Source organism: Adiantum capillus-veneris, chromosome 23 (genome assembly GCF_014529385.1).
Source record: "Adiantum capillus-veneris isolate H3 chromosome 23, ASM1452938v2, whole genome shotgun sequence".
Lineage (NCBI taxonomy): Eukaryota > Viridiplantae > Streptophyta > Polypodiopsida > Polypodiales > Pteridaceae > Adiantum > Adiantum capillus-veneris.
The window spans coordinates 30,785,844-30,805,866 of record NC_140953.1 but is presented as its reverse complement, the minus strand read 5'-3'; the positions used below and the strand labels follow the sequence as shown (position 1 = coordinate 30,805,866).

At 44.0% G+C, this 20,023-nt stretch overlaps 1 protein-coding gene across 2 annotated transcripts in view; it reads left to right on the top strand.

Annotated features, from left to right (window-relative positions):
* Window positions 1-13,914, top strand: part of HINT3 (histidine triad nucleotide-binding 3) — a 38,038-nt gene extending 24,124 nt beyond the window's left edge. The window contains exons 2-7 of one of the 2 annotated variants that reach the window (XM_086497032.1): window positions 11,820-11,875; window positions 12,099-12,156; window positions 12,263-12,329; window positions 12,487-12,542; window positions 12,731-12,784; window positions 13,463-13,914. In XM_086497032.1, the coding sequence (XP_086353158.1) occupies window positions 11,820-11,875; window positions 12,099-12,156; window positions 12,263-12,329; window positions 12,487-12,542; window positions 12,731-12,784; window positions 13,463-13,552 (381 nt within the window). In that variant the 3' untranslated portion in view covers window positions 13,553-13,914. Of the gene's footprint in view, window positions 1-11,819; window positions 11,876-12,098; window positions 12,170-12,262; window positions 12,330-12,486; window positions 12,543-12,730; window positions 12,785-13,462 lie in introns of those variants that run through there. The other variant, XR_015186000.1, reaches the window with a different exon arrangement.
* The last annotated feature ends 6,109 nt before the right edge of the window (window positions 13,915-20,023 follow it).

The following is a 20,023-nucleotide window of genomic DNA, read 5'->3' as shown; positions in this document are numbered from 1 at the left end:
TGGAAACACTTTCTCAGTCAGTAGTCAGAACAGAACAGAAGAAAGAATAGAGGACGGGCGTATGCCCCGTTCCTGTGCTTGTAAAGATTCTCCCTTAGTAATAAAGATATTCTCTTTATGGGGGGGGACCAGCCTATCTTCTGGTCCCCAATGAAGTGTCAAGTTTTCTCGCTCCCTCTAATTCTCTTGAGTATTTGAAGTTCAATTAAACGTCAGTTTACGCTTCCGTATTTTTGTGACACATTCTGCTACTAGATTTAGCCCGTTCATGCTGATGTATGGATTTGAGCCTAAATCCCCAATTGCTATTGGCTTAGAGAAAGTCAAGGAACGCCAAGCTCGTGATTTCCTGTATGACATGCAAGAAATGCTCGAATTGGCTAAGGATAGTATAAGAACGGCTCGTGATCGAGTCACTACTTATGCTAATCAAAAGAGATCTCCAAGGACTCTAGATGTGGGACAATGGGTCTATCTGAATATACCCAAGGATTCCAAGACTATGCAAATAGGAAAGCATTATAAGCTTTCAGCTAGATATTGTGGTCCGTTCTTGATCACAAAGAAAATTGGCCAAGTTGCCTACAAACTCGCTCTTCCTTCGGATGTTAGTGTACATCCAGTGTTTCATGTCAACCGCCTTAAACTAAAGTTAGGCGAAGCCGACGTTGTTGTGCCTATCGAGGAAAACATATGGCAAGATATGCAAACTGAGTATATTCCTCGAGAACCAGAGGCAGTGTTAGATCATCGTACCCGTCATTCGCGCCAAAAGGCTTATGACGAGCACTTAATTAAATAGAAGGGTCAATCTGAAAGGTTTGCTACTTGGGAACCAGTTAGAGCTTTGAAAGCTCAGTATCCCCACTTCATTGATGAGGATATCAATGGTTCTTAAGGGGGGAAGTATGTTATGTCCCTCTCATAGGAGAGGGGATCTAGCCCAGACGCCGTCGGGATGGGCGTCCAGTGTCCGGGCGGACGTAGTGTGAACCCGGTCAGTGTGGCCGGCCATTAGTATAGAAAGGAGGCCAAGGCCTCATTTGCTTATCGACCCTCACTGGCAGAGTGCCCGTGGTTAGCCCGCGAGGTTAGGAGTGCGCGAGGTCACCTCGAGGAGGTGAGGCTGGGTGGTATGGGACGCTCGGTCTTACAGGTGCACGCTTACGTCCTCGGACGCTGGCCCCAACACGGGGGAGCTGCCGGATGGTGGCTATGGTCGAATGGTTCGTCCGACGCGTGTCTGTAGGCGGTCCGTGTAGCGGGGAGATCCATTCTCCTCGTTCATTTCAACCACACTCATAGCATTCACTTGAGAGGTAGCATCAGAAGTTGACGCAGACTGCAGTAGAGGTTTTCTTGTTAGATTCTTTCTTAGGACATTCCCTTTTCATGTGACCTACGTGACAATGAAAACACCAATGTTCCTTTGCATACAATGCTTGTTCTTCCTCACTTAATTGACCACCTAAAACTCCTTGAGCAATCTTTTCATCAGGTGTGAGTTGAGGTTTATTAGATTTTCCTTTACCCTTATCCTTAGAATTATCGCCCTTAGATTGAGATTGAGATGGAGAATTAGATTGAGAAGAAGAACTGAGAGAGTTCTTTTTATGGTTACCTTTCCCATTAGAATCCTTGTCATTAGACGAGTCATGAGAGGAAGAGTTACCTGAGGCCGTCTTGAGCTTACCCTTGTTGTGCTTCATCTCTTGGAGTTGAGCCAAGCGTATAGCGTCTTGCAATGTCTTTGGGTCACTGGCTTCCACATCCAACTTGATCGTGTGGTCCTATCCAAAGAGAAAGGCCTAACCTTTCCTCATCCGATTTCCACAATTGTCCACAATAAATGACAATAGCTTCCATCTTACCGTCATACTTACTGAACGTGATCTTTTCGGGAATTGTATTATTGGTCGTCCGTGTAGCAATGGTTGCCTCCGTGATGGTCTTGGCAAGCTTTTCATAATCAGGCTCGGAAGAAGAGGTATTGGATCGCACCGCCAAGGTGGTGATGAGATCACGCATGGTTTGCCTTTCCTGCCTTCGGGCCTCGGCGTCTGCCTCGCGCTCCCGTCTACGAGCTTCGGCTTCGGCCGCCAATCGGCGCTACTCACGCTCGGCCGCTTTCGCACGCTCTAATCGAAGTGCCTCCTCCGCTTCCAAACACTCTTGTCGTCGAGCTTCGTCTTGGCGCATCATTATCTCCATCATCATGCACATCATAGCATCCATGGGATTTGGTGGCAAAGAGGGAGGAGTAGGGGGAGGGCTCATGGGAGGATCCATATGGGGAACTTGCTCGCCTTCTTCATTGGTGGAGGTATCCATGCCGCTACGAGTCTTGACCATGCAAGGACTTCTCCTCTTGGTTCAAGGAAAGTTGCAAACTAATCTTCAAGACTATCTACCCCCTCGTCGGCGCACCCCGCATGCAACACCCGATATACAATTGTAAGGTGCAGCGGAAGTGAATGTTGAACTTTGCTCAAGATGAGTGCTCCGAATTGTGCTCAAGGTTCCTTTTACTAAGGGAAGGGAGAGCCTTCCGTTCCTTTATGAGAGAGTGCAAGTGATCACAAACAAAGTGGATAGACACTGTGAATGAAGGTACATGAGAATGAGAGATAGAGAGAGAAGAATACGACAACAGACAAGTTGTCAAACCCTCCTCCGAAAGCACCACTCTCTATGGCGAGAGCGGTCTACTTAAGATTGCACAAATCTCTACAATGCTTGGACTTGCCGAAGATGTCGACGACGATGAGGACGACGACGAGACGGGCTGAAATCTGAAAATGCTAAGGCTGAATCTGCAAATCTTGATTTGCTGAATTTTGACTCTATGTCAGTGACAATGTCGATGACGACGATGCGACGACGACGCTATGAAAACGCAGATGCTGAAATCTGCGTTTTCCGGGCTGAAACTGCAAACTCCGCGGGATCTGACCGTGCGGCGAGGATCTGTTGCGGGAAGGTGAGATCTGCGAGGTTTGGGGGTCGTTCTGCTGTGCCTAAGTGCTGAAAACTGAAAACGCTGATGCTTCTAATTGTTCCCCCTCCGAAAGCACCACTCTCTATGGCGAGAGCGGTCTACTTAAGATTGCACAATTCTCTACAATGCTGGGACTTGCCGAAGATGTCGACGACGATGAGGACGACGACGAGACGGGCTGAAATCTGAAAATGCTAAGGCTGAAATCTGCAAATCTTTATCTGCTGAATTTTGACTCTATGTCAGTGACGATGTCGATGACGACGATGCGACGACGACGCTATGAAAACGCAGATGCTGAAATCTGCGATTTCCGGGCTGAAACTGCAAACTCCGCGGGATCTGACCGTCGCGAAGGATCTGCAAAACGCTAGGATGGTATGCTGATCCAAATACGCTAGGGCTGAAAACGAGTCTTGCGGGGAAATCTGCTAACGCTAGGGCTGATCTGTGGTCTGCTGTGGAAAGGCTAGGTTGTGCTGTCGCCAAGAGGGTTTGCAAAGCAAAAACGCCAGGCTGAGTTCTTGATGGAAAAACGCTAGCTTGGCGGAAAAACGCTAAGTCTTGTTGTTGATGGGGGTCTTGCTGAGAAGGTGCGTGTTGAGCAAGTGCTCTTGTTGCCTCTTCTGCCAGAAAGTGCTAGCGCTAGGTTTCTATATATACAAACTTATGAAATTTGCCCTACCTAGTTCCCAACAAAAGTCACTTAAAAATAATAAGTGAAAAATTTCAAAAATAGGGAAAATAGGTTCTGTGTACTGGAAAATGCTCCTGATGGATTATGATGGTAATCTGATGGTCATGCTGTGTGCAACCAGAGGATATGCATCTAATCTAAGTGTTTCGACATGCACGGTCTACGAATGACTCACAAAAGTGCCATATCACTTCCTAATCTAACTGAATTGAACCCATGTCATGAAGTAGCTTGTCCACGTACACATAGGGTTAGATGTGCACGTGACATCCCCTCCTTTTAAAGTGAGGTACTTGTACCGAACTGTATGGCGTCGAGGGAGATCGCCAACAGGGTCTGGAATCCTGGAAAGGACTCTTTGTCGGCCCACTCTGATGCGTGGGTCATGCGATACTTGAACTTCATAAAGGTCTGCAACGCTTGCTTCTTTGGGCCGCGCCAAAAGCGACACAAAGTCATCTGTGGCTCCTTCAATGCGTCAACTTCGTCTATAGTCATGCGTCTACCTTCTTCAAGAATCTTCGAGGATGGAAATTCTTGAAACCACTTCCAACACCAACTCATGAACATACCCATTCCATGTAAAGTGATTGGAAAAATTCTAGTCTTCTTTAAAGACTGTGCATGCAATGTAGATGAACATATAGACGGAGTGCCAAACCGTTCATCAAACACACGTAAACAATGAGGTGGAATCTTGACTTTCTGATCTAAATCAATCAACTGTGGCAAATCACAATGGCAATGCCGATGCTTGATGCTCAATCCTTCTTGTACTCTTTCGGAAACTGTGTCATGCCAAGGAAGAGACATAGAATGTAAGTTCCTTGGGTGCAAACATTTCAGCTTTTCATGCATCATCCGCATACATCCGTGCTCATTCATGAGTGAATCGTGCTCAGCGTACAATATGTCATGCCTAGGAAAAGGGATCACATAAGGACGGTGACTAAAATACAGAAAAGCATCACGAATGCAACACTCGAACAATGCGTGCTGACTAATCATACGAACACAGAATACTTCTGTGGGGGTCCTTTGGACCTAGGCTCGAGAGCCAAGATCGGTTCTTCAGGATTTATCGAATCTTCCTGTGGGGGATCTATGGACCTCGACTCGAAAGCCAAGATCAATTCTTCGTGATTGATCGAATGATCATGCAAATCCTGTGTGTCATACTTTGGAGAAGAAGAGACTGAGAGAGTCTCCTTTTCCCGAATCTCTTGCATCTGTGCCTGGATTTGAGAAAAGAGTCGCAACATTTTTTGCATTCTTGCTTTGTCCTCGCGATCAAATTTTGCTTCTCTTTCGTCGCGCTCACGCGCTATGGCTGCCATTCTGTCTTCGTATTTACGCTCAGTATTTGCTTTTCTTGCTTCGTGTACTAACTTCCTTGCTTCGCGTTCTAACTTGCTGTCCATAAACATCTGCTTCAACTCCTCCATAGGAGTTAGTGCAATCCTTGGCGTAGATGGGGAAGGGGGAGAGTCAGAAAAACCTCTTGGTGGGGAAAATTAAAGTATCCATTCCGCTTCGGGTGATGACCATCCACTGAGATCTTTGGTTCTTAAGTTCACGAGGAACTTGGGTTCTTGCAGGTCTTGGGTTCTTGGGTTCTTGAGGTTCTTGAGTTCTTGAGGTTCTTGAGGGTCTTGGGGTTCTTCTTTAGCTTGCAATCTGTGTTAAAGAAGGATCTTCTCTTCACCCGAGCTCTTCTCTTTTCCGCGGGCGCACCCCTTGGCGGCCTTGTGCTCACACCAAGGTTGCTTTTTCCCACCTCACGTCGATTGGCCGGTCGCTAAGTGCACGGCCGCTCTCAATGAGTGAAAAGAGAAACAAGGGGAGGCTGGACAAGCCCTTCTTTTTTGGGTTTCCTGTCACTCTTCAAAAACACGAGTAGGAATCGACACGCCCAAGAGGACTTGGGTTATGTGCTACCGCAACAAGCAAAAAAAATTCTGTGGTTCTTTCCTTGAGTGATACAAAACACTGCCAAAGCTCTGATACCAATGTAAGGTGCAGCGGAAGTGAATTTTGAACTTTGCTCAAGATGAGTGCTCCGAACTGTGCTCAAGGTTCCTTTTACTTAGGGAAGGGAGATCCTTCCGTTCCTTTATGTGAGAGTGCAAGTGATCACAAACAAAGTGGATAGACACTGTGAATGAAGGTACATGAGACTGAGAGATAGAGAGAGAAGAATACGACACCAAACAAGTTGTCAAACCCTCCTCCGAAAGCCCCACTCTATATGACGAGAGCGGTCTACTTAAGATTGCACAAATCTCTACAATGCTTGGACTTGCCAATGATGTCGACGACGACGAGACGGGCTGAAATCTGAAAATGCTAAGACTGAAATCTGCAAATCTTTATCTGCTGAATTCTGATTCTATGTCGGTGACAATGTCGATGACGACGATGTGACGACGACGCTATGAAAACGTAGATGCTGAAATCTGCAGCATCTGCGTTTTCCGGATTGAAACTGCAAACCTCGTGGGATCTGACCGTGCGGCGAGGATCTGCTGCAGGAAGGTGAGATCTGAGAGGTTTGGGGGTCGTTCTGCTGTGCCTAAGTGCTGAAAACTGAAAACGCTGATGCTTCGTATTGTTCTGTCGCTAAGGATCTGCAAAACGCTAGGATGGTATGTTGATCCAAAAACGCTAGGGCTGAAAACGAGTCTTGCAGGGAAATTTGCTAACGCTAGGGCTGATCTGTGGTCTGCTATGGAAACGCTAGGTTGTGCTGTCGCCAAGAGGGTTTGCAAAGCAAAAACGCCGGGCTGAGTTCTTGATGGAAAAACGCTAGCTTTACAGATGGCTGAAAACGCTAGGTGTTGTTGCTGATGGGGGTCCTGCTGAGAAGGTGCCTGTTGAACAAGTGCTCCTGTTGCCTCTTCTGCCAGAAAGTGCTAGCGCTAGGTTTCTATATATACAAACTTATGAAATTTGCCCTACCTAGTTCCCAACAAAAGTCACTTAAAAATAGTAAGTGAAAAATTTCAAAAATAGGGAAAATAGGTTGTGTACTGGAAAATGCTCTTGATGGATTCTGATGGTAATCCGATGGTGCAACCAAAGGATATGCATCTAATCTAAGTGTCTGGACATGCACGGTCTATGAACAGACTCACAAAAGTGCCAGATCACTTCCTAATCTAACTGAACTGAACCCATGTCATGAAGTAGCTTGTCCACACACACATAGGGTTCGATGTGCACGTGACAACAATTGGTTGCTATTTTTAGACGCTCAAGGCGCACAGCTGTACGCGGACAGGCCTCTTGTTCCAAGAGTGGGAGGAGTATACACTGAAGGGCTGTCAACACAACCAAAAACACAAGAGAGAAAAAAACTTGAGGATTAGCGGATTATTGCAAAATCTTCAAAGCTCTGATACCAATGTCAGGTGCAGTGGAATTGAATAAGGTGAAGATCTAGTTTTACGCTTCCACATAATCCTTTCCTTCTTTTCTTGCGTTAGCGAATGCTTTGTGCTTGAATGAATGTTCCTTTTGCTTTCCCCTGAAGAGAGGGGTTGAGAGAATGCAATAGAGATGTGTAGAGGGAGAGAGAAAAAGAGAGACGAAGAGAGCGAGACCCGATGGGGTCCCAACCAACCCTCTCAATGGCCCCCACACCGTTGCCGATGTGGTATTTTGATTGCGTAAATGGATGTATACACAATGCAATACCTCAATGTAGACTCTACTGACTCGATGACGACAAATCACCGCGGTAACTCCTCAGAAAGAGGCACCTCCGTGGTTGATTTGATGCACCTTGGATCCTTCTTGATGTGGGAATTGTGGATAACCACCATGGGCTGATTTGCACTCCCGTTGTGAGAAGTATGATGGGTTGAAAACGCAGATCTCGACGAGGTCAATATGGACAGCAATGGAGCACTCGATGCCGGCGAGGGAATGGTCGAGGGGAGGCTCGATGGGCTGCCGAAGTATCGGACTGCAACGGGGACACGCTAATGCTTGCAGATCTCACCCGCTTCCACGACGAAAGGGCTGAAAACTGAAAACACTCTCTGATTTGCTGGGCTCAAGTTGGCGCTAGGCAGCTAACTGCAAAATGCTAGGGCTGAGGGCTGTTTTCAGAAAACGCTGGCTGAATTTGGCCAAAATGCCAAGGCTGGTCATCATCTCCAAAAATGCCAAGGCTGTGGGAGCAAAAACGCTGGGCTGGGATGCTCAAGCGTGGAGAATCTGCTCTCTTCTAGCGCCCAATCTTCTGCAACTTGTCTCCAAAGTGGGAGCTCTCTTACCCCCTTTATAGGTGAGGTATCAGCTTTATAAATTAATTTAGGTTGAGGTAGGGCAACTCTCATGTGCACATCTAACCCTATGTGTACGTGGACAAGCTACTTCATGATAGGGGTTCAATTAGCCTAGCTTAGGAAGTGATCTGACACTTTTGTGAGTCTGTTCGCAGACCGTGCATGTCCAGACACTTATAATAGATGCATATCCTCTGGTTGCACACAACATGATCATCAGATTTCCATCAAAACCCATCAGGAGCATTTTTACAGTGCATAGACCTATTTTCCCTATTTTTGACATTTTTCACTTATTATTTTTAAGTGACTTTTGTTGGGAACTAGGTAGGGAAATTTTGATAGCCAAGTACATAAGAAACCCTAGCGCTAGCACTTTTTGGCAGAAGAGACAATAGGAACCTTGTGTTCATCAGGCACCTTCTCAGCAAGACCCCCCCGGGCGGAACTCCTAGCGTTTTCAGCCACAAGAACAACCAGCGTTTTCAGACTTGCAGAGCCTCTGGCATTTTTGCATTGCAGACCCACCTGGCGACAACAGGACCTAGCGTTTCCACAGCAAACCACAGATCAGCCCTAGCGTAGCAGATTTCCACAGCAAGACAGAATTCAGCCTAGCATTTTTGGATCAGCAGAGCAACACAGCGTTTTGCAGATTCATGGCGACAAGACCACAGTTGGCACTAGCGTTTTAAGTTTTCAGCAGTCAGATTCCGCAGAACAAGTTCCGAACTTCGTAGATCTCACCTTCCCGCAGTAGATCCTCGCCGCATGGTCATATCCAGCGTAGTTTGCAGATTTCAGCCTTTAGCATTTTCAGATTTCAGCCCGTCTCGTTGTCGACATCGTCGGCAAGTCCAAGAATTGTAGAGATTTGTGCAATCAATAGTAGACCACTCTCGCCATAGAGAGTGGGGCCTTCGGAGGAGGGTTTGACAACATTCTGGTGTCGTATTCTTCTCTCTCTATCTCTCAGTCTCAACACCTTCATTCACAGTGTTCATCACTTTGTTTGTGTCCATTGCACTCTCTCACTGAAGGAATGGAAGGCTCTCCCTTCCGCAAGTAAAAGGAACCCTTGAGCACAGTTCAGAGCACTCATCTTGAGCAAAGTTCAACATTCACTTCCGTTGCACCTTACATTGGTATCAGAGCTTTGGCAGTGTTCTGTATCACTAAAGAAAAGAACCACATAGTTTTTTTTTTTGCTTGTTACGGTCGCACGTAACCCAAAGTCCACTTGGGCGTGTCGATTCCTAATCGTGTTTTTGAAGAGTGACAAGGGCTTGTGCAGCCTCCCCTTGTTTCTCTTTTCACTCATTGAGAGCGGACCGTGCACTTACCGGCCAACCAATCGACGTGAGGTGGGAAAAAGCAACCTTGGTGTGAGTGCAAGGCTGCCAAGGGGTGCGCCCGCGGGAAAGAGAAGAGCTTGGGTAAAGAGAAGATCCTTCTCTAACACAGATTGCAAGCTAAAGAAGAACCTCAAGAACCTCAAAAACTCAAGAACCTCAAGACCCTCAAGAACCCAAGAACCAAGATCCACAAGAACCCAAGTTCCTCGTGAACTTAAGAACCCAAGACTTCAAGTGTATGGTCAATACCCGAAGTGGAATGGATACTTCACATGGAGGTGAGAAGCATGAGGGTGGCGAAGAAGATTTTTTCCCACCAGGAGGTTTTTCCGACCCTCCCCCTTCCCCATCTACGCCAAGGATTGCACTAACTCCTATGGAGGCTTTCGACAAGATGATGATGGACAGGAAGTTAGAAAACGCGAAGCAAGAAAGGCAGCAATTGATTGTAAGTAATGGCAGTCATAAAGCGCGAGCGCGAGCGCGAGCAAGCACGCTTGGAAGTCCATGTATGCAAAGCCGAATTGGATCATGAGCGCGAAGAAAGAAAAGTAGAATTGGATCGCGAGCGCAAAGATAGAAGGGTAGCCTTGGAGCGTGAGCATGAGCAAGCGCGCTTGGCGGCCGAACAGAGAGCCCAACACATGCAAGAGTTGTTCCGACTCTTTTCTAGTGTGCAGGCACAGATTGCAAAGGATCAGGAGAAGGAGACTCTCTTAGTCTTTTCTTCTTTTCCAAAGCATGACTCACATGATTTGCATGATAATGATAAGCATGATGATTTGCATGATCAAGATGTAATTATTCACGAGCATGATGATTTGCAGGAAGAAGCTGTGATTGTTCACAAGGATGATGGTTTAGTTGATACTTTGTTTGGTGAAGCTAACCTCGTTGCAGATTCAATGAATCACGAAGAACCGATCTTGGCTTTCGAGTCGAGGTCCACAGAACCCCTCAGGTAGATTCAATCAATCACAAAGAACCGATCTTGGCTCTTGAGTTGAGGTCCACAGAACCCCCACAGGAAGTATTATGTGTTCAAATGATTAGTCAGCACGCATTGTTTGAGTGTTTCATTCGTGATGCTTTCCTGTATTTTAGTCACCGTCCTTATGTGATCCCTTTTCGTAGGTATGACATATTGTAGGATGAACACGATTCACTCATGAATGAGCACGGATGTATGCGGATTACTCATGAAAAGATGAAATGTTTGCACCCAAGGAATTCACATTCCATGTCTCTTCCTTGGCATGACATAGTATCTGAAAGAGCACAAGAAGGATTGAGCATCAAGCATCGGCATTTACATTGTGTTTTACCACAGTTGATTGATTTAGATCAGAAAGACAAGATTCGATACCATTGTTTGCGTGTGTTTGATGAACAGTTTGGCACTCCGTCACTCTGGTCATCTGCATTGCATGCACAATTTGTTCGAAAGAATAGTTTTTTTCCAGTCACTTTACATGGAATGGGTATGTTCATGTTTTTGTGTTGGAAGTGGTTTCAAGAATTTTCATCCTCGGAGATTCTTGATGAAGGTAGACGCATGACTATAGACGAAGTTGAAGCATCGAAGGAGCCACAAAAGACTTTGTGTCGCTTTCGGCGCGTCCCAAAGAAGCAAGCGTTGCAGACCTATATGAAGTTCAAGTATCGCACGATTCACACATCAGAGTGGGCAGGCGAAAAAGTCCTTTCCAGGATTCCAGACGCTGTTGGCGATCTCCCTCGACGCCATACAGTTAGGTACCAGTACCTCACTTTGAAAAGGAGGGGATGTCACGTGCACATCTAACCCTATGTGTACGTGGACAAGCTACTTCATGACAGGGGTTCAATTAGCCTAGCTTAGGAAGTGATCTGGTACTCTGTTCGCAGACCGTGCATGTCCAGACACTTAGAATAGATGCATATCCTCTAGTTGCACACAACATGATCATCAGATTTCCACTGATTTCATGAACGCTCGGAAGATCATAGATCGATTTGGTATTTTGAAGTTCACTGTTGGCAGAGGGCAGCTGCGAAGGCGCGTGAGGGAGGGGGAAGAGCTGTTGATGGCGGGAGATTAGTGTGTGTGTGTGTGGGGGTGGTCTGGTGATGGTGATGACGAGGTGAGCAGCATCAGCAGCTCCTTCAACTTAAAACTCTTATCAGTTCCCCTGCCTGTAAATTGTTAGCCGTATGTTAAACAAACTGCTCTAGAAGACTCTCGAGGCCCACATTGCTGAAGTGCCTTTTTGTGATTTGGTATTGCATGTATCTACCTCTTCAGAGATCAAATGGCAAAACTTTCATCTGCGGTTTTCCTTTTGCTCTCACATCAGTTGTCAACAATTATGTTTTGTCTTATTCACTGGAAAAGCTGCAGTGGTTGTTTGAATGAGATCGATATATTGTTTGAAGGATTTCTGTGACGGTTTTCTATTCGAGACGTAATATTATTTTTATGCTTTCTTGTTTTGCAGCTGTATGAAGATGACATGTGTGTTTGTATCTTAGACGTGCATCCTTTGAGTCATGGGTAAGTGTTTCATATCCTTCGTTATCTGTAGGAAGTATGCCACATGCATGGTTGAGTTTGATAAGATTAAGAGGATAGAACTTCATTCTTTGCATAATAAAGGACAATGAATAAAGGACATTGTCCTTGTCTCATCTTCTAATATTGAGTTGGTGCATTGTTTCCTTGGCACAAAATGAGAGAGGGCTGACCGGGGTATTACTCTACATTGTGGCTAACACAGGCATTCTTTATTGATCCCGAAGGCGCATTTTCCTTCATTAGAGCTTACTCCTCCTGAGGTAATTATGTAAGGTATTCAGTCTTTATTTTTGCGATTTCATTCAATCAGTGCACTTATTTTAAGGAGCTTTTTCATGCAATTCTTTCTCTCGGATCCTCTTACAGGTTGCAGCTGCCATGTGTGCAACTGTTCCGCTCTTAAGCATGGCCATAATGCAAGCAACCAATTGTGGTATCTATCTCATACTGATGTGAATCATTTCAACTCCCAGTGGTATTTTCAAGATACGAAGTGACGTGAAAGTTGAAGTTGTGGGACTAACATCAGCTCAGTGATCTCTTTTGTTGGTAATGCTGAACTTGAGATGCAAAGAACTTTGATCTTGCAGATTCCTTCAATTTGCTTGTAAACAGTGGGAAAGCTGCTGGTCAAGTAGTTTTTCACGTGAGTAAAACTCTTTGAACTCCCTTTTGGCATGGTTCTGTCTTGGTTTTTACATCATGTTAATGCACGATATGGAGGGCAATGTCCCTGGGGTTTGTAAAATGAGACTGAAGTTTACCACCTCACATTGGTCTCGAGTAATGAACTTGACCTCCCACTGGTCTTGACTTCGCTTGTTGTTCATGCAGACACATTTTCACATAATTCCAAGGAGAACCGGTGATAATTTATGGAGATCTGAGGTATGCTATTATATACTTTTTATTTTAAGTAATAAAATTGGTTGCATTTTATGGATAGCCCTGAAACGAGAGATGATATGGCCGCCTCAAAAGCTTGGATATATAAAGGAGCAACCGTACACTTTTTTTTCATGTCCTATTGGTGTTTTTCTTTTGGTTATTCCAACATTTCTAAATTATAATGTGGTTTCATAATTTCAAGAAAAATATTAACAGACAGAGCAGTGGTCATCAAACTTTTCTGTGGTTCTCGCTTTTGACTGTAGACATCATGCATAATAAGCAATCTGCCATCGTTTGAGAGGTTCATTAAAGTCTTGGGAAACTTTCCAGAATCTGGGATGGCACCCATTAGTTTAGATATTGTCTGAGCATTTTCTAGCTATTCTGATATTTTAAAAGTTAATGCGGCTTCCCGTTTTCAAGACAAATATTACTAGCCAGAGCAGTGTAGTCAAATCTTTCGTGGTTCTCAATCGCCTTTGCTTAAGACTGAAGACATCATGCATATTAGCCATTGTTTGAGAGATTCATTGAAATCTTAGTTCATTGATGTGAATTCTCCATATTCTGGGGTGGCATTTCTAATTTAAGAGATAGTGGTGGGAATAGGAGGAGAGGCCAGAAGGAACAGGTGTATGAATCGAATAGATGACTCTTTTTTTTGTGCCTATGCAGGATGGTAACAGGAGGTCATTACCTGTGGGGCATGAGACTGCCCTACTTGTTCAACAGATTCGGCATAATCTATCCAATAAGCACCTATGACAATGAAATGGATGTGGGTTGATGTCACTACGCTGAGAGAACATTCAACTTCTCATCTCAGGAACCTGTAATTGATTGAGAGTTTCTATGCTCTTTGATGATGGTTGTAGCATATTTTTGAATGTAGATTGAAGCAAGTTTTGATTCGAGCTTGGAGTAATGACGACGGAAGAGCTTTCAGCTTATTTCGCTAGAGCCGGGGAGCCACGAATAAATTGGGCTCTAGAAATGGTCGTCTTTTCTGGGTTTTAATTGATATCTCTACCAGCTGCTCCACTATTTATCATTTGCTGTTTGTACAAGCTGTACATGGGACTACTTGGTTGTTCAACATATCTTATATGCGATCGTTCTTACCTCAACATATGTTCTTTTTCTGATGTGTGCGCCCGTTTTTACCTTCATGTCTCGAGGCTCTTCCGAAGCATACTGGAAGGAGAATTAACGAGCCAAAAAGCCCAAAAAAAAAAGGAAAATTACCAACAGTGCAACCTATTAATAGACAAAAAGTGTACTTGCTTTATGGGACTCTAGTAGATTCCACGATGATCCGAATCAGTGCTCGCGGGAGTGCCTATACAAGGTATGGTATGGCACCAGCATTGTCTGCATGCTGAACATAGGTCAGTGCACATCCAATTGTGTATAACCCAACTTGGATTGCATCACTACATACATGCCTCTGTAAACTCATATGATGAAAATATAGGTAGACAGAATTATGTGTCTCAATTTTAGCGTAAGCTACTGTGAATTTCAAGATAGCCTGATCTGGTGGTAAGCCAACCAACCTGAGAGGGGGTGAGAGCCTCCTTTGTGGAGTATGAGTGTCTTATCTCACTTTTAGGAAGGTATATCAACGTGTGTTGTAGGCATCTACCCTTTGTGAGTGCTCAGTAACATAACTGGTCTTTGTATGTAGTATGAGTGTCTAGGTCTCCCCCAAATGCACATGAGAGTGTCGCCCTACTATGCGCCAAAGAAGATGAAGCCACTTGATGATGTCGGGAAGCTCGTCTTTAAAAGCCCTGACTTAAATGTGCTCACATCCTCCCTCTTCCAATTCTGGGCATGCCTAGGCCATCACACAAGATGAAGATCACGACACTTGCTGATGCGAAGCGAAGGTCTGTTTCTCATTTACAAGCTAAAAGATGCGCTGGTTAGAACAACTCAAGGAAACCGGATTTTAGTTTTAACTGGTTCAAGGACACAAACATAGGTTACACACCATCTAAGCAAGCACACATCAAAAGGATAGATTGGTTGCACACAACCTCGAAGAGTGGCAGCAATGTCTGTAGCTAAGAGGGTTGTTGACGAATTTGATTGTAGGCTTTATAAATAGGTTGGTCAGGTGATCATGCTAAAGGATAACACAAGGTGTGAGATAATTGTGAAGTATATGACGGCTGGAATGCTTCTGAGAGCCAAGTGCTTGGGGATAGCCAGTTCTCGTCGTGTTTCATGCTTATGAGAGGTCTTTTGTTGTGACAAACATACCCGCCATCCATCAACATAGCAAAGCAAAAATGAAATTGAGACAGCTCAAGTTTGAATTCAACATACAACATAGATATACAAGTGTTGCATTGGATGAAATTTGACGAAAAAGGACATTCTTTGACATCGGAGATGAGCATATTGCAACTCCGACACCCGAGTACAAAAATGGATAGACGGGGGGAAGACACATCCTTACGTATTATATAAATGGGTGAGGATTAATTAAGCCACTTGCCAGCCATACTTGTGTATGGTCGTGTTTCCAGTGTAGAGTATGAGTGTCTTATCTCACTTTTAGGAAGATATATCAATGTGTGATGTAGGCACCTCCCCTTCATGAGTGCTCAATAACATAATTTGCTCTTTGTGTGTACTATGAGTGTCTCCTCCAAATGCACATGAGTGTCTTGCCCGACTATGCACCAAAGAATATGAAGCCACTTGATGATGTTGGGAAGCTTATCTTTAAAAGGCCAAACTACATGTGCTCACATCCTTCCTCTTCCAATTCTTGACTTGTCCACCCAATAATAGGCAATTACACAAAATGAAGATCATGACACTTGCTGATGCGAAGCGAAGGTCCGTTTCTCATTTGCAAGCTAAAAAACGTGTTAGTTAGAACAACTCATGAGAACCGGATTTTAGGTTTAACTGATTCAAGGAAACAAACTTAGGCTACACAATATCTTGCACAAGCAAGCACACAACACAAGGAAAGGTTGGTGGCACACAACCTTGAAGAATGACAACAATGTTTGTAGGTAAGAGGGTTGTCGACGAATTTGATTGTAGGCTTCGTAAATAGGTTGGTCAAGTGATCACGTGTAAGTATTGCACAAGGCGTGAGATAATTGTCGAGTATATGACAGTTGGGATGCTTTTGAGAGAGAAGTGCTGGGGATAGCAAGTTCTCGTCGTGTTTTGTTATCATGCTTATGAGAGAGCCATCCATCAACATAGCAAAGCAATTATGAAATCAACATAGCTCAAGTTTGAATTCAACCTACATCACATATATACAAGTTTTGCATTGGATGAAATTTGACGAAAAAGGACATCCTGTGACATAAGAGATGCTCATATCACAACTCCGACACCAAGGTACAAAAAAGGATAGACGCGGAAAGACACATCATTACATATTATATAAATGGCTGAGAATGAAGCCACCTCCTTGCCACACTTGCATATGGTCGTGTTTCCCCTGTATTCGTTGGATTTTCATGACTTTTTTCCTACTTTCTTTTTCGATTTCAATGTTTGGACACAAGCATGTGTGCATGTGTGTGCATCTGTCGCACGTGTCAAAGCAAGGGACTTACCGTACATTGTGTGCGAGCCACAAATGGCTGCAAGCACACAACCAAATTAATCTAGCAAATTCAAGAGAGCAAGGGTGTGTCACTCACCGCCCTACGCTCGCCTTCGTGGAGGTTTCCTCGTCGCGAAGAAGAGGGAGCTACCGCCGTGCCGTGCTAAATCGCCTCACCGCCGTCGTGCCGTCGCAATGCTCGATCTCACACACATACACACACTCTCTCTCTCTCTCTCTCTCTCTCTCTCTCTCTCTCTCTCTTACGCATACACACACACACACAAGGAGATGAAGAAAAAGATGGAGATGGAGCAAGATCACTCTTCAATTGCACAAATGAGAGAATGATGGATTTTTAGGTTTATGTGACTTTTATATGAGCTCGTCCATTCACACTTGGATGCTCATGCTTAGCCAACTAACCCTTGAATATTGCAGTTAGAGTGCGCCTCTCATTGGCCATCACTCTTACCCTTTTCCTATTAAACCGACAAACTGGGCCTATGACTACTAGAAGTGGACAGTGGTGGCCCAACATGCCCCCCTTCCTTATGTAGATTCCGCCCTCAAAATATAATAGTGAAGCATCGCGATCCACGATAGGAGTACCTGTAGCATAAGAAAAATAACATTGTGAAAGCTCAAAAGCAGCATGTGCAGGTGTGCAATAAGTGAAATGCATACATGATATTCTAGGAAATGCAAAACCATGAATTGTAACATTGCCAATTAGAGCAAACATAGTACCTGAATGAAATGCAATTGAGTTCAGTTCTATTAGGTTGACTCTAAGAGAAGTATACAAGAGCTAGGGCTAAAGTAAGTATTAGATTGACCAAGGTTAATTCAGAAATATCGACTAAAGTGTAGTTAACCTTAGGAATGCTCGTCCGGGTCTAAAGACTAGTGATCGTGTCACTTATATCACTTAAGTGTGATCAACATAAAATACAAAGAAGTTTGTGCTATTTGATTTTTTTTTCCCCCTTTTTTGTTGTTGTCATAGTTGCTACAAGTAGCTGGAGGACTCGAGGTCTCAAATACCAGCAGCTGAGAGATTTGAGGTCTCAAATACCAGCTTGAGCATAAACTAATCGGGAGACTCGAGGTCTCAAATACCAGCTTAACACATGGACTTCCACAACACAAGTCACACTTAGGTGGAATAAGCTAGAGAGAACTATATCCTCATAGCCTAAAACATTACTAAAGTTACTACAATTAATAGATTATTTAGGAATTAAAGTCAACAACTAAGTGGCATAATTTAGCCTAAGGTCTTGATACCTACTTAAAGCCAAGTAATAGACCAAACTCAAAGAGAAGAACAAGGTACCAGAAGTTTGAAAAAATTATAGCAGCTAAATTGGCAATGTCACAACTTCATAAATTTTATGCATTGTTAGAAACTCAAACGACAAGATGCAAACATATAACTGTGGAAAGCATAGATAGAAGCAAGTAGTACACCTGATATAATGGAGAACTTCCGTTGTAACATCTAAACAATTATTGTTTTTGTCCTTCGAAGGTATCTTTATGTAGTCACAAACTGCACAATAGTCACCACCAACATCCACCTTTCAGAGACACATCAGTGGGAAAAAAGAACTTTTCTAATCACTAAAATCTAAAATAGAAACACTCCTATCGTTCTAATCCTACCTACCCTCCATCACTCGAGTGATAAGAATCAAAGTAAGTGGAGGTTGGAGAGCTTGGTCGGTAGCTCTAAGGCTAAACTGCCATCCTCATCATCAAGGTAGGTGTAATCCTCTTCGGTAACGTCGTGTGTCTCGTGTGTCCAATCACCATTTTCGTCCTCGTCCTCTTCCATGCATAATAGTATTAGAAATGTTACGATGCGTGCATACTCAGCCTGGGCAAAAGGGTAAACTTGGGCAATTGGGTGAACTTCCTCGATAGTAGTCAAGAGGCGGACCAACCACTCTAACTCCTCAACATTTCTCTCACAAGCAAGTGTTTCAACCGAATCCCATTAAGAGGAATATGAGGATAACATAAATGCATTACTTGGGAAAGGTAAAAATAATATTCGTAAGAATCAGCCATATCTGTGAACACAAATAGAAGATGGTTAGGTGTTTGATGACATAGGTTTTTGTTTCAGTGTACTTGATGTGACATGTGTAGGTCTGGGTCAATGATTTTGACTAGTATTGTGCACACTTGTTTGCTAATTGCTCTTGCTCTTTACTATTTTTTCTAGGGTGGTTAGTTACTATATATCTATTTAGAGTGATGAGGATCAAAGTAAATGGAGGTTGGAGAGCTCGGTCGGTAGCTCTAAGGCTAAACCGCCATCCTCATTATCAAGGTAGGTGTAATCCTCTTCGGTAAGGCCGTGTGTCTCGTCTGTCCAATCACCATTATCGTCCTCGTCCTCTTCTGTTCATAATAGTATTAGGAATGTCACGATGCGTGCATACTCAGTCTGGGCAAAAAGGTAAACTTGGGCAATTGAGTGAACTTCCTCGATAGAATAGGGATCCGTCGTAGTCAAGAGGCGGACCGACAACTCTAACTCCTCAACATTTCTCTCACAAGGGAGTGTTTCAACCGAATCCCATTCAGAGGAAATATGAGGATAACATAAATGTATTACTTGCGACATGTAAAAATAATATTCGTAAGAATCAGCTATATCTGTGAACACAAATAGAGGATGGTTAGGTGTTTGATGACATAGGTTTCTATTTCAATGTACTTGATGTGACATGTGTAGGTCTGGGTCAATGATTTTGACTAGTATTGTGCACACTCGTTTGCTAATTGCTCTTGCTCTTTACTATTTTTTCTAGGGTGGTTAGTTACTATATATCTATTTATATACAATCCCTTAAATCAGAAAGCTCAAGGGTAAGGGAAAGAAGGGTAAGAGGGAAATAATTCAATAGGCTGACGTGAATGAAGACTCTCCCCTTCCTTGGGTAGATCATACTTTAAAAGGATGTCATTACCTTTTGGAACCAGTTATTCTAATTGATAATAGATAAGGGTTTTAGCCAATAGTTCTCTACTACCTTGGGTGCCTCATCGAGTGGCAAGGGTGGTAAGGTACTCTCCCATGAACGAGCTTGAAGTAGTGCATCAGGTAATAAGTGAACAATGGGAGGTGTCGAATCTTTTGTAGCTTCATGGAGGCTTCCTATGGTAGGTGGAGGTTGTGTAGAAGCTTTTACCCCTCTATGGATGCATTACATGAGGAGCTAGAAGCTTCATGGAACTCCCCCTTTCTTGAGCTAAGCCAAATAGATTGGTTTTGCCTTTGAACCCAAACTAGCTCTGGAATAGGTGTGTAGCATTCTGTGATCTTCCCTTCCCATGGTCTTCCATCGGCTTTGGAATCACAAGGTTTGACTCACATGGTTTCGTAGTGGATAGGGAAGGACACAATTTGCGTTTAGGTATCCAACTTCAATCATTTCCATCATAGTAGCCTTGGGCTTCTAATAGTTGTTTGGGAATCCAACATGATTTGGTTTTCACCTTCTTAACCTGAGTGGATGCCTTCCTTCGAGGTTTCCTTTGTGAATTAAGTTGAACCATATGGGGGGGTCCAATAACGATACCTTGGGGACCCATTGATATGTACCCTTGGTCAGATCACATGGAGCCTTTGATGT